Genomic DNA, 13,821 nt, shown 5'->3' with positions numbered 1-13,821 from the left:
TGCATGTACAGAAATGTATATTTAGCAAACAAATTTCATTCTGTTTGTTGCAGCCTGTCAAGCTCATTCTTTCAACCTTCCAAGTTGTGTGCTATCTACGCACTCTATAAGCATCCCCTCTGTGCTCTCATCCAAGCCACCTCAAAAATGTTGACCAGTACAGAGCTTAAAACCGAGCCCTACTGTCCTCCACTTGAGACTGATGCAAAGCCATTAAGGAGTACTCACCGGACATAGACACACAAGCAGGTATGGATCCAGCTAAGCATTCAGTTACCTAACCCGTGCGTTAGCACCTTGTCCACAAAACCCTCATGGAAGATCTTGTCAACTGTTTTGCTGAAACCAAGGAATGCAAGGTCCATAGTGCACAGAAACAAAAGTGATATTGATTAAGCCAGAAGCTGCTGGTCACCTGCTCTAGCTTATTTCATCTCTCATTTGCGGTTGTTTGGGTTTTAGCAGAAAGGAGCAAAGAAGGTTTGTTCCTCATCCACCTCACCCATCTTCAGTTAGCATATTCACATTGCAAATATTTTAAATAAATATACATACAAATATTTTAAATGAATAACAAATAAATAAGTGTATAATTATCCAACTAGCAATTCAGGATCAGAATCTGTAGCCGCAAGGCAGGGCAGGGAACTGTACACAAGCTTAGGCCCATATTCATATGCTGAATCTATACCTACTAGTAGTGAGTGAACAGCTGCTAAGAGCCTAAGATAATGGCAAAAATCTCCAGCTGAAAATAGAAATCCTACAACTACAGCAGACTAATAGGTAAAAATGAAGATGGGGCTACACAGCAAGAACAAATTCTATCCAGAGAGGGTGGGGGGACCTAATTTTCCAGACAGCTAATTGTCTGTCTAACAGGAAAGTTCATGCAGTGTCTAAGAAAAGAACCTGCTTGGCATGGTACCATTGCTCAGATTTATGTTATAGTTAACAAGCTTGCTACCACACAAGGCAAATCAGCCTGTCATCATTCACTTGAATACATAGTTGGGCTCCAGCAGATGAATGAGTGCCAAATACGTGGAAGCATTAATTGGGCCAGAAAAAAGCAGGAAGCGCATTCAGAATGAAAAGTTGAGTGGGAGCACCAATCAGGTCTCCTCCCACAGTTCCCTCAGCGGCACAGAGATGCTCTGTTTGGAGAGTCAAGAGTTTCATTAAGGGAGCAAGTGCAAGAAGAGCGCAGCACACAGAGAGGGGAGAATCCCGACTAGCTTGCCATAAGCGACGGGCTTGTGTATGCAACCCAGAGGGTCCTCCCACCAGTAGGAGTAACTAAACAAACCAGGGATTCAAAGCTTACTTTTTCACAACCTGGGGCTTTAAGATGGTTGTTCTCAAACAAGTCAAGAACAAACTTGTCTTGCAGTGATACTACATGTCAGAAGCCCCAGTTTGGGCAACTCAAACTTTTCCAGAATTTTGACCTCTTGCTTTTTGAGGACACAAGCAATTTGTTAGCAAAACATGGACAGCAAACATCCAGTACAATCCAGCTAAAATTAAGCATTTTCCCAATAAGTTTAATGGGAGAGATTCTTAAATGCCAATGGCTGCACTGTGTGTGGGTGTGCATGTGTGCGCATGTGTGCACATGTGTGAGTGTGGGCAAGGAACACCACCTCCTATTTTCAGCTGCAAAAGCTAAAGTGAGAGACTGCTCTGCTTTATAACTGTTGACTGTCTCAGGCCTCATCACTCACCAGCTTCCAAGAAACCACATCACTTAAAGCTTGTTAAGAAGCGAGAATCCACATCAGCTCAAACAGGGTTAACAGAAGCAAGATCAAGCTGATAATGGGCAGAGGGGAATCCTCCACAGAGCCCTAGCTCAGCCCTCAGCTTCAGGAATGGCACTTGCACGCACACTGCACGCATGGGGAGGGGGGGCAGCTATCTGTAGTCCACAGATGCAGCAACTCCTTCTCTTTCCCATGCCTTCTGAAGGTGCTCCAGCAAGTTCATTAGGGCTGCGGCTGTGTGAAAGGAAGAATATTGATCAGAAGCCCTACACTGTGAGTCTTCCTCAGGCTGAGTCCTTCCCACACAGCCTCTCTGGGTGCCCTGTAGTGGCTCTGCTTTCACTGGAGAGGCTTCTGCCCGGTCAGGAACACTAAGTTGCTTTTACCTAATAGCATTCCTGCCTCTCGTGCACAAGTGAACTCCCTCTGCAGCTTCCAGTAGAGAGACTGGATTTCATTTCATTTCAGCTAAAGATTTGGACAGTTTCTCTATAACCTCCACCAGATGGAGCAGAGGAGTCAGGAAAAATAAGCCCTAACGTGTTTCCCTCTCCACACAGAAATGGGCAAGACAGCAAATACAACTACAAAAGGCAAAGAGGCTTTTGTTCTTTCCTACAGGGACCTCAGAAAGATGGAGGCAGAGGATGGAAACACTTAATCTTTCTGGAGTGACAGCCATGGCAAGTAGCAATGTATGATGTTCTCACCACCAGCACAGCTTCAAGCAATCTGGATTTACAAGCTGTAGAATAAAGGGAACAATTAAAATATATTTTCAAATTTTTATTCTTTTTGATCAAATTGAAAATCACAAAAAATATAATAAACCCCATGAAGACACAATGACCAAATCACCCTTACCTCACAGAATCAGCACACAATTACGGACTTGTAAAAGCTAGTTCTAGTAATGGTTTATTTTCTTACACTGCTGACAGGGCTAAACTTTTTTCTTAAAGCATGGCCTGCTTCTATAGAATTCTACAAAAATCACACTTTTTTCCTATGTAACACACACAGACAAGCCTTTGGAACGTAAACAAGTATTGTTGCATGATGTTTCTTCATATCAAAAATATCAATGCCTGTCAAACATACAGTCAAACAAATGCTTAGCAAATATGCAGTTCATACGGTCAGGTCATAAATTAAGTAGAGCCTTTACCTGCACTAAGCACTCCTGTGCTTACAAGAGTGTCGGAAAACAGGAATGCAAACACAAACAATGAAAATAATTTTGGTGCTTGATCCGTGTCAGCCGCTGAGTCATTTGTTTGCAATTACCCATACATTCTATAAAGATATGTAAACAGTTCAATTACGGCAGATTAAAAAACCGAAACACCACTACAGTCAATTAAGATCTGAAATAGCCAATGCTTCTTCGTTATTTTCCAATTATCCCTGAGCACCTTAAAAATTAGTCCTGAAATCACTCCAGGAAAAACAAAGCCTAACTTTTTGCAAGCCTGTAAGAGCATGTCCTAGTCACAACTGGCTGTATTACCAGTTTGGCATTGCCACGCACAGCTGGCAAGTGCACGTGTTGCTTCTGGGAAAAGGCAGCTGTCTCTTGATCCCAAGCTGCCTTGCTAACTGCATGCTCGGTGCCTCGCTCTTGCAGGTGTCCTGCCAGCCATGGAGCAGGAGAGGCAGTGCAGGCGGACAACTGTCGGGCACGTGGACAATAAAGACCGAAAGGGAACTTCACTGCACCAGGGCCCTGACGCAAGTGCCGTGCATGCACATGGCGCACTTCTGCAGCTGAAGACGATCCCAGCCAAGTCTGGTGGGTCCATAATCTGCTTTCAGTTTCTGCTCATTTCAGTGGAACTTGCTTCTGATGGATCCTTTGCATCTTTCTTTAATCCCCCCTCCATTTTTAAAAGCCATTTCACATATAATATTCTTTGAAAATTAAAAATGCAGAAATTACCTTGTCAGAGGAAATCACTATCAAACCTACAGATTACAAAAAGATTGCATAGGAGTATCAATGGGCATAGGTGCATCAAATGGTGAGGAAATGCTCTTTTTCTGCTTCTCCTTAACTGAATATGGCAACAATGACATCATTTATTTTACTTTAAAAATCAAATGATCTCACTTTATTTCAAAATTGTACAAAATGGCAATGGCTGCATATAAAAACAAAGTCTTCATTTTAAAAGACGTGAAATCTCAGGCTTGTACCAGCGGCCCTGAGACCGTTCACAGTGCAGTGGAAATCTTTTCTTGAGGCAGAAGTTACAACTCATCTTTCCTTTTCCCTATCTTTTCATGGTCTCGTTCTCGGAGGGTTCGCATGAAAATTGAAAAGCCTGATTCCTAGAATGTGAGAGGAAACAGGAGGAAAAAGGGTGGGTTACATAATTAAACTGAAACATCAGACTCCAGATTTTGCTCTCAAGTCGCCCGATGACTGCAGGGGGCCCTTGCTGCCCCTGCCAAACAAATGGCACTTTTAGCACGATGGAGTTCTAAAATGGTCAAATTTAGCATTGAGAACAAGCTTCTGCCATTTGCCAGTACAGAATGGCTGGCTGCCAAATCTGGATGAAAAAGCACCTATGGGTGCTGGTGGTAGCGTCTGCAGAGGAGAGGGCAAAAATGGCCCTGGGCCTCCTGAACTTGCCCATCCTCTGGTCTGAAGAACTATGAACATGAGGAGATGCAAAAGGAGCAGTGAGTGAGGGTCTCTGTCCTTAGAGATGGCGAATCACCGTTTGGTTACAACCTGAACTCTCTCTCTAAGTAGAAGCAACCTTGTGGGACACCAAGATTGCTGTGGATGGAAGAGGGGATCAGAGTGGGCAGTCACTTCTCTTGAATCTCATGTGGATAGAGGTGTGAGGGAGAAACAGGATGTATCACTGGTGTTGCTTCCCCCTTCCTTGGTCTCAGCTTCCAGCTGGTAATTCTAAAACTCACCCTACCTCCTCCACCAGAAATCTCCCTCCCTCCCTCCCTCCGTCCACTACTGTCCCATCCTGCCCACACCTGGCTTCATGTCTTTCAGGAAATCCAGACAAAAAATGGCTCAAGTCTCCTCATGCTCCCTCCCTCCCAATTCCTCTGCTGGATCAGTAGTGGCAGGGACCTTCCACCATGGCGGAGGAGTCCTGACTATCATCCTCTGCCAGCAAAATGCAACACGTTCTTGGACAAGCTGGCCCATGCAGCAAAACTGCAAGTTAACCCCCCACCCCACCCCCAGACACTTAATTTCCAGGATATGGTGCACCACTGTTATTTCGCCATGCCTGTGGCAATTCTGTAGCAGAAAACTGTGTCTTTAATCAGCAACATACTGTCTTTTTGTAAATGATCACAATCACAAGGTCATGCCTCCAAACGGTGAGCGCGGGAGCCAAACCACCACGAAAGTCCGCAAGCTTTCCATTAATTTCTGAGGGCTTTAGATTAGACCTGACAACTCATCCGATCTATTTGGACACATGATGAAGTGGGAATGGAGCCACTGTTATTTTGTCTGATGCATCTGTCAATTTTAATTCAGGACGTTACGCATCGCTAGTTGTGAAATTTGAGATTCTAGTAAACACAGAAGAACTAGCTTTTGATTAGCAATGTACCTGCTATTACAAGTGTTATCCGAAATGCATTATCCAGCCCAGTGAAGCTGTGTGTGATGTTTCTTTCTGTACTTTAACACAGTATCTAGCACTGAAGCAACTACTGACAATAATACCGCTACAATTAGAGGAGATTTTAAAACTGCTCTGCTTTGGGATGTGTTTAGCAGGCCCTGCTTCGTTACAGGAATATTATACTGGCCAGTAACCAGCTTTTCTCCACGCTCACTGTTGTTTAGACAGGTGGTGGGACTGGAAGAACCTGGTGCATGCAAAAAACCCTAACAGATGGAAGAGGCTATTAAGACCACCAAGTTCAACCCTTTGCTCAGTTCAGGAATCCAGTATAAAAGCAATGTGAGTGTGGTTCAGTTTGTGATTCTTCAAAGTTGCTGTCACAACATGGGCCTCTATTTCTGAAACAGAAGAACCCTGAAGGCAGACCTTGTATGGCACTTGATCTGGATGACAGGGCCTAGCATTCTGGACTGGGGCTGATGGGTGCTGAAGCCCAAAACATCTGGACATCAGCTGCTGTATTGTATGAGGATGGCATTCAAAGATATAAAGCAGGGGTCCTCAAACTTTTTCAATAGGGGGCCAGTTGAAAGGTGCCGGCGATGGGCGCAGGCCGCCAAGGCAGTGCGGCGGTGGAAGTGGGCCGGGGTGGGTGTGCACGGAGATCCTTTTCTCCAAGTGAGTCCAAAATGATCTCCTTGCTTGCAAGCCACCACACGGGGAGACGCAGGCTTGCTTGCGAGGAGATCCTTTTCTCTGAGCGGGTCCAAAACGATCTCTGCACGAGCAAGCCACTGCCTCGGCATGTGCGCAGCGTGTCCAAAACCTCTATGGTGGGCCGGATTAATGGGCATGGCGGGCTGGATCTGGCCCACATGCCGTAGTTTGAGGATCCACGATATAAAGTAAATAGTTCACTGGATATACTTAAGACTTTGGACATCTCTTCAAGCAGGATCTATCTTTATCCCCACCAGACAGATTAGCCCAAACAGCTGCCAAGTTCCACTGAGACCTCCCAAGGAACTTCTTTTCATTGCATGGGAAACCCATGTGACTTAAACAAGAACAGCAAGTAAAAAAATGTGGTCACAACTAATGTAAGCCCATTCGTTTAAGTGGGCCTACTCTACATAGAGTGAACATTGGAGGCCACCCCTTATTTGCAACATTATCAATGAGTCCTTGCAATATATAAATGTGTTGACAGCGAAACGACAATTTGATTGTACACCTACAGTTACTGTCAAAGGACCAGCACAATTCAATACAGGCTCAGATGCTGGCCTAGGAGGAAGAAGCAGGTTAGAAGGAAAATTGCTCATTACGAATGGAAATGTTTCTAAACTGATGAAAGGATTTAAACACAATCTCCAATTTCCCAGTATGCGCTTGCCAGTGATTTTCTTCTGTGAGCACATATGTTACAGATAAATAGCGGGGGGCAGCCCTATTTTACTCACTGGAAGAACAAAAACGGAGAGGTGACATGCACTAATTCAGATGTTAAGAAATGGAAAGGGACAGCTGTACACCAGTACAAGCAGCCAGATACCATTTTGTTTTCTCCAAGTGTGATTTTAAACAGCAGATGCACACTTGGGTATCTTCTCCAGCCAAACCAACGAGACCTATCATTTTCCTAAGTCCTTTTGTTTTTGTCAGTGCCTTTATAAATAGCTTAAACTTGTTAAATAGCTTGTTATAGCTTAAACTCAATTTTGTGCCTTTAATATTTAGGCTGATGGAACCACAGACTGAACCCCTCCGCCCCCACAACACTGCATCTATGACAAAGGTTACAGTACAGTTTATCTCACTGAGGATCAAATTGTGGAGACATTATTCCTGCAAAATTCGCATATTAGCTATTCTGCAATAAGGGTGATCGAAGACCTTCAAAATCTTAGTATAACTCATCACAATTTCTGAATATGCAAAGGGCAACTGAAGGCCTAGACTCCAAATGAAAATGCAATGCCTGCTGGTACAGCTTCTGTATGACATTGGCTGGGAGTGGAAATAGGATTGGCAGACAGTCAATTCTCTCATTTTCATTAGTGCTAAATTCACTCAGAGAATTTTATAAGAAATAAAACCAAAATAAAAGAGGCTCCAAAATTATCCTCACATTGAGTTAGCCTCAGTTGACAAATATATGTGGGGCACGAGGTGATACAGTCATGGGCGTTACTTAATGGAAGCACAGAATACCTTGGCAAGATCTGGCATTCTGACTGAATTGGCTTTGACTGAATTGTTCATAGATGCAACCACTGTATGCCAATTGCTACTTTAGAACTCTTCCATGTACTTACCCCTCTGTCTCCATTGTACTTTTCTATAAATTTTCCATAGTTGTAGTAGTTAAAGGTCGGGTAACCATCCACACCTTCCTGCTTACACAGGTCATGGTTCTGTTCTTTGGCACAGTCCACGGCAGCATAGGCAATCTGGGACAAGGAGGAAAAGCAGATCAGCCATCACCAAACATGGACCACTGCATCAACCAAATGGAACTCAGGTGTTTTAAATCCTGAACAGCTGCTGTGTCACATGAATTATGGTCTGGAGAATGTTTGCAACAAGCCAAGCCAGCGCAGGAAAATTCATTTCTTGTTTTGTACTGGGCTGAGTAATTGAACCTAATTCCTGAGCACTGGCACTATGGGCAAAGTCCAATCCCACATGTGAAGTGAAAACTGCACAGGGAAGAGTCCAAAGGTCCTTTGAGCAGCTGACTCTCATCCTTTGTTGGGTACCTCTACAGAGGACCCCGAACTTTGAAGAAGGGCTTTGGGGACACACAGGACTGGCACTGCAAGGAGAGGTTGAAATGCCCTGTGTGAAAACAATAGCCAGGTGCACCAATATGTCTAGATAGTTGTATGATCTCTGTTCCTCAGATTTTACCAGTCTTGCCCACACATTAAGGTTCTCCTATATTAAACCTATAATGAAACTGGACACAGACAAGTGATTAGTAGCTTTAAACATAAGGATGATTTTCTCTGTGCACCGTATACAGAAAACCTCTAACTTGGATATGCGTGAAGCAACCTCAAAGGGTGGATGGTGAAAGCAGAAACTATCCACTCATTGCTATTTAACTGATTAAGCCATGGGCCAAAATGAATGTGCCTTTATCCCTCATTAGAATATCACATTATTAGAGCCTTGCATTTATACTCTGCCATTTTTCCTCTTCCAAGGAAACCAAGGCAGCCTATAAGGTTCTCCTTCTCCCCATTTTTATCTCCATAACAACAACCTTGTGAGGTAGGTTAGGCTGACCCCAGAGCCACCCAGAGAGCTTCATGGCTGAGTGGGGACTAGAACTCAGTTTTTCCAAGTCCCCATTCAGCACTGTAACCCCAATGCCCCATGTACAGGCATGGCATAGGAAACTTCTGCTTCTCTATTTTGACTAATTGCCCCATGGAATAGAATAGCCTGGAAATCCAAGTAAGGGCATAGGATTAGCCAGGACAAAGGATGCAAGTCGGTAGCACTCACTATATTCTAACCTAATGAAATCACTGGCTTTGTGTCTAACTAGAGGTCTTCCTTGTCCATGTCTAGCAACTTACCATACTAGCCTTACATTCCTTAATATTCACTAATTATCTAAGGAGTAGTGAGAGCAAAGGGCAGCATTCAGCACATCAATATTCCAGCCCTTGTAGATCACAAATTCTAACATCTGTTCTTTAATTGTGGCTCCACAGCAGAAGAAAGTGGTTGTCAGGCTTCCTAAGAAAACAAGCTAGGATGGGGAAATCTTTCTAATCAGCCAAGCCACAAAAATAAGATGTCCGATATGCCAGCGTGGAATCAGCTTCCAGCAGCATGATACAGGATGAGCGGATTCAAACTGTTCAGGCCTAATACACAAATATCGCTATGGAGCTGGCTTCCAGCAGGCTTATGCGAGACGCGACCTAAAATATGATGAAGTATGATAAGCCAACGATTTACTACTTGGCCACAAGAGATGACTTCTGCTGTCAGCTCAGACTGCCTTCTAAAACAAGGTCATTCATCCTGGTCTGCCATCTACCAAGCTGAGAAATTCCCACGCTCAAGCTGGATTCCTCACACATCCCCAGCCACTGCTTTGTGACTCTGGCCAGGCCAGATAGAGAAGTGTTTTAAGTCCTCTCCAGAACTCCACTGACTAGCCTTAACATGCACGTGTACGTCTAAGTGCACCAGCACCTTCCTAAGATTATACTATTATCAAAACACATGTGCCCCACTACACCCTCCAGGCTCATTCCTTGAAGCACCCCTCCTCATTATCACCATCACCATCACATTACATTTATATCCCACTTTTTTCCTCTTGGGAGGGACCCAAAGCAGCTGTGTAAGCCCATTTTATCCTCAAAACAACCACCCTGTGAAGCAGATTAGGCTGAGCGTGAGTGACTGGCTCAGAGTCACCCAGTGGGCTCCATGGCTGAGTGGGGACTAGAAGACAGATCTCCCAGGTTCGCAGCCCAGCCCTCTGACCACCACACAACACTGAGTCTCTGTATATCTGGGCAACTTCTGTTTCAACTATACTGTCACTGCTGTTGAGAATCTATTGAATGGACATTTAATGCCATATAAAATTTAAGATTCCCCTACACTACATCTTTTAAACAATCTGCTCGTACTATCTTCCTCTTTCCTTTGGGGCTGCCTGAGAAAGACTATCCCATAATTAATTGCCATCTGATATTCTGTTATGACCCCTAACTTCCCGGTGACACATAGTGAATGTTACACACACGCTTATGGCAGCATTTTTACCCACTATTAACAGAACAGACAGGTCATCTCCCTTCAGTTCCATTGCTTCTCTCTGTTCTTGCTCTATTCCACTGCTTCATTTGTTGCTGCCTCCCCGAGAGACTTTGCAGAATGGATGCTTCTCTTATTTTAAAGCTTCCTGCTGCTGTTCTGAGCAGGCAACAAATACCTGTCACTGAAAACTCATCTCTCGGGTTACACAAGCTGACCTGTGTTAATGGTCTTTCGCTACTCAGGCACACTTGGCTTACCACTAGATGTTCTATACGCAACTGGCACATGTCAGTTAAGTAAAGTTATTCCACCTACTGCTGTCATAAAGAATCCACTCATGGCAGATGTGCTCTCAAAAGATGCTTTTCAGTGGGGTTAGGCAATTGACCTAGAACCTGCAAGTTTTTAACTGATATAAATGCCTTCTTCACAGATAGTATAGCTGTGTAGTCCTCAAGCCAATGAAAAAATGCAGCACTTAGAGAAGTACAGTTACCCAAGTGAAAAACAGCTCAGCCAGAATCTCTTTAGATACTCTTTGTAAGTCCCCCCACAACAACCCCATATTTAACAATGGCTCCCCCTTGTAAAGCCTCTCCATAATTTATCTACAGCTAGCTGAATCATGTAGATTATGTGCATCCTTTTCATTACCTTCTGTGCTTCCCACCTTATGTTAACTTATTCCCTTCTGCCTCAGTCTCTTGCTAGGCATACCATCTGACCTGCTTACAGCTCGGCTTCAACAGTAGGAGGTGAACGAAATTCTTGTACTGTACCACTCCAGAGTGCAATTAGCAGCTTGCACGACAGAATGTTCCTCCATACAAAAGGTAAATAAAAAACCCAGTCAGACAGAATAAAAAGTTTTTCTTTAACAAGCTTGTTTTCTATACACAAATGATTTCATTTTTGTTTGCATGAAAGAGGATTCAGTTCTCCATGTGAACCCACACCAAGAGAGTGAACTGATTCACCCTGGACAACCTCAGAGAGAACTGGGACTGAAGAGTCAGTTTTTCTTTCAGAAACATGCCACTGCCGCCACCCCTTCGGAAGAGAAACACAACACGTGAAGAATGAGGCATGGGGAGCATGGAAGGGGGTCTACAGCTAAATATTATCAACAGCATCGACAGAGTGGGCAGTCATTGTGCTCAAGAGTACTGGTACCGATGACAGCAAAGCCAGGGCCCCACTGGGTTGCACAAGCACAGGATTCTTCAAGTCTCATGGTCAAGGCACCGGCTGAGCTGTGCTAACCCAGCTTTGTATGGCCAGGACAAATCTCTTGGACAGCTCCCTTTGTGCCAGCCTGGTGGAGACTTCCCTCGGACTGTCCAGGACAGGCTTCATGCATGCAGGAGTGCTCTCCCCTGCCCTCACAGCCAGGATGGTGAAGGCATGCCACAGATACTCATGATACTTGGCTGATAAAGGTTTTCAATGCCAAAAGCATTTGTTTTCTATACTGTCCAACTAGTAGATGACTGATAGCAGGGTATCCCTGTCAAGATAGGGGACTAGTTGAGCTACCAGCCAAAGCTGATAGAAGGTGCTCTGAGTCACTGAAGCCATCTGGGTCTCAAGTGACAAAGATGGCTCAAGGAGCATCCTCAAGCAACAAACCTGCTCCTTCAAGGGGAGTGCAACCCCATCTAGAACAGGTTGAATTCCCTCCATCCAGTTAGAGAAATCTCCCACCAACAGCACCTCAGTTTCTTCTGGACTGAGCTTCAGTTTGAAAGCCCTCATTCTGTCCATTGTGGCAGCCAGGCACATCTACAACCTTACCTGCTGAAGATGAAAATAAGAGGGGAGAGAGAGAGAGTTGCTTGTTTTCGGCATATTGATGGCAATGCACTCCAAAATGCCGGATCATCACTGGCCACACAGAAGAAGTCCTCAAAAGACAGAGACTATGGTGACTGTGAGGCTCCACAATACCTAGCTGTGTATGCATGCACACTCCCACACTTTTGACTGTAAGAAGCTGTAATTTGGGTGTTCAGTTCAAATTTGGCTTTGCTTGAAGTCACTGAGTTATTTTCCCATCTGGCTTAGCTTGTTACTTAAACAATCCAATGGGATTCACAGGGTGGCCTGCCAATTTCTAGTTACTGGCACAGCAACATTCAGAAAACAGGACATACAAAACTGCTAGGAAAAGTGTTTGATATCACTGGAGATATCACTGGAGATTTACAGTAATGCCAATGCCAGCCCACTGTATGTCCTACAACTTCAGCAAAGTTATTCACACAGGAAAGATAAGCTGCTATCACTCAAACCAAGTCTGTATAAACAAGTGCCCAAGAGGAGAAAAAGAACCAACGATTACCATCATTCTTAAACAGCTGCCTCTCTCAATAAAACACAACAGGGAAGTGAGCCACTTATCTAATTAACACTGCAGTTTTAAACTGGAAGAACAAGATATCCAGCCAATATGCAGGAGAGTCCTGCTTGGCCTCTTGTTGATTTGAACAAAGTATAAGGCCAGGGGCATGGGGTTTTTTTACATCTTTTGGGTCAAGAAATGCTTTTATAATATTCAAGATTACAGCAGCATATCTACATAGTCAGGTCCCATGTCAGAAAATCATTTCTAGAGGAGCCTGACTTCTTGTATGCACCAAGGTTCTTAGTTTTTTCAGTTTCTGTTTTAGATAAGGTATTGTATTTTAGAAGGAAGGAATCACTAGAGAAGACGCTGATGCAGGGAATGATTGATGGCAAAAGGAGAAAGGGATGGCAGAAGTTGAGGTGGCTAGATGGGGTCACTGGGATGGTGGATGTGAGCTTTGGTGGACCCCGAGGGATGATGGAGGACAGGAGAGACTGGAGGAATGTTGGCCATGGAGTCATGATGGGTCAGACAAAACTTTGAGACTAAACAGAAACAGACTGCATTTTAAATCTCTGCATTGTAGGTAAATTATATTTGGGTATTATTTTTATACTATAGTCTTAAGCTTTTACATTTTATGTTGTATTTTATAATCTTGCATTTTATGGTTTTAATTGTTGTGAACTGACCAGAAGGCTTTAGCCATTGGCAGTATATAATATGTGAAATTAAATATATCCATGATTTTTTGTTAGAGTCTCCAGGAAAATAACAAAACAAAAACTCCATTTCTTCTCTTACTATTTCAGGGGAACTCCTCCAGATGGATCCATATATCCACATTAAAACACCCAGCAGCTGTTTAGCAACTTTCCATGTGGAGAGGCAGTCACCTGTACTCTGCAACTCAGTGGGGTCACTGCAGCTCTGCTGTACTCTAAGGAGCATCAGGGGAGTAGAGCTGCTGGGCTTCACCCCGCCAGAAGTCACAAACACCATCTTTTGGCAAGCGGCTAGAACCAGTACACAGCATTTTTTACATGGCTTCTGCCTGGCTAACTGACACATGAATCCACCCTTTAATTGCTAACATGAGATTCATGAGCAACAGTAAGTGTGAAGGCTAAAGCTTTAAGTGGTGCACTTGGGATATATTGTATAAAAATAATAAAATACTAAACCCATGAGAGTTTTCCATTACAAAAACCAAGAATCCAAATGTATTTAGAGTCACTGCTTCAACTCTTAAAATGCTTCATTTTCCTACACATTAATTCTCAGGATCTTTCCCCTT

At 43.8% G+C, this 13,821-nt stretch overlaps 1 protein-coding gene across 1 annotated transcript in view; it reads right to left on the bottom strand.

The window, feature by feature from the left end:
• Positions 1-2,537: 2,537 nt before the first annotated feature.
• Positions 2,538-13,821, bottom strand: part of PDIA5 (protein disulfide isomerase family A member 5) — a 212,512-nt gene continuing 201,228 nt past the window's right edge. The window contains exons 16-17 of the mRNA XM_044438271.1: positions 7,702-7,836; positions 2,538-4,097 (exon numbers count right to left, since the gene is read on the bottom strand). Of these exons, the coding sequence (XP_044294206.1) occupies positions 4,017-4,097; positions 7,702-7,836 (216 nt within the window). The 3' untranslated portion in view covers positions 2,538-4,016. The remainder of the gene's footprint in view (positions 4,098-7,701; positions 7,837-13,821) is intronic.

This window comes from Varanus komodoensis, unplaced genomic scaffold (assembly GCF_004798865.1).
Source record: "Varanus komodoensis strain SLA01 unplaced genomic scaffold, ASM479886v1 scaffold32, whole genome shotgun sequence".
NCBI lineage: Eukaryota > Metazoa > Chordata > Lepidosauria > Squamata > Varanidae > Varanus > Varanus komodoensis.
Note: the sequence above shows the minus strand (reverse complement) of the source record. Positions and strands in the feature narration are given on the sequence as shown.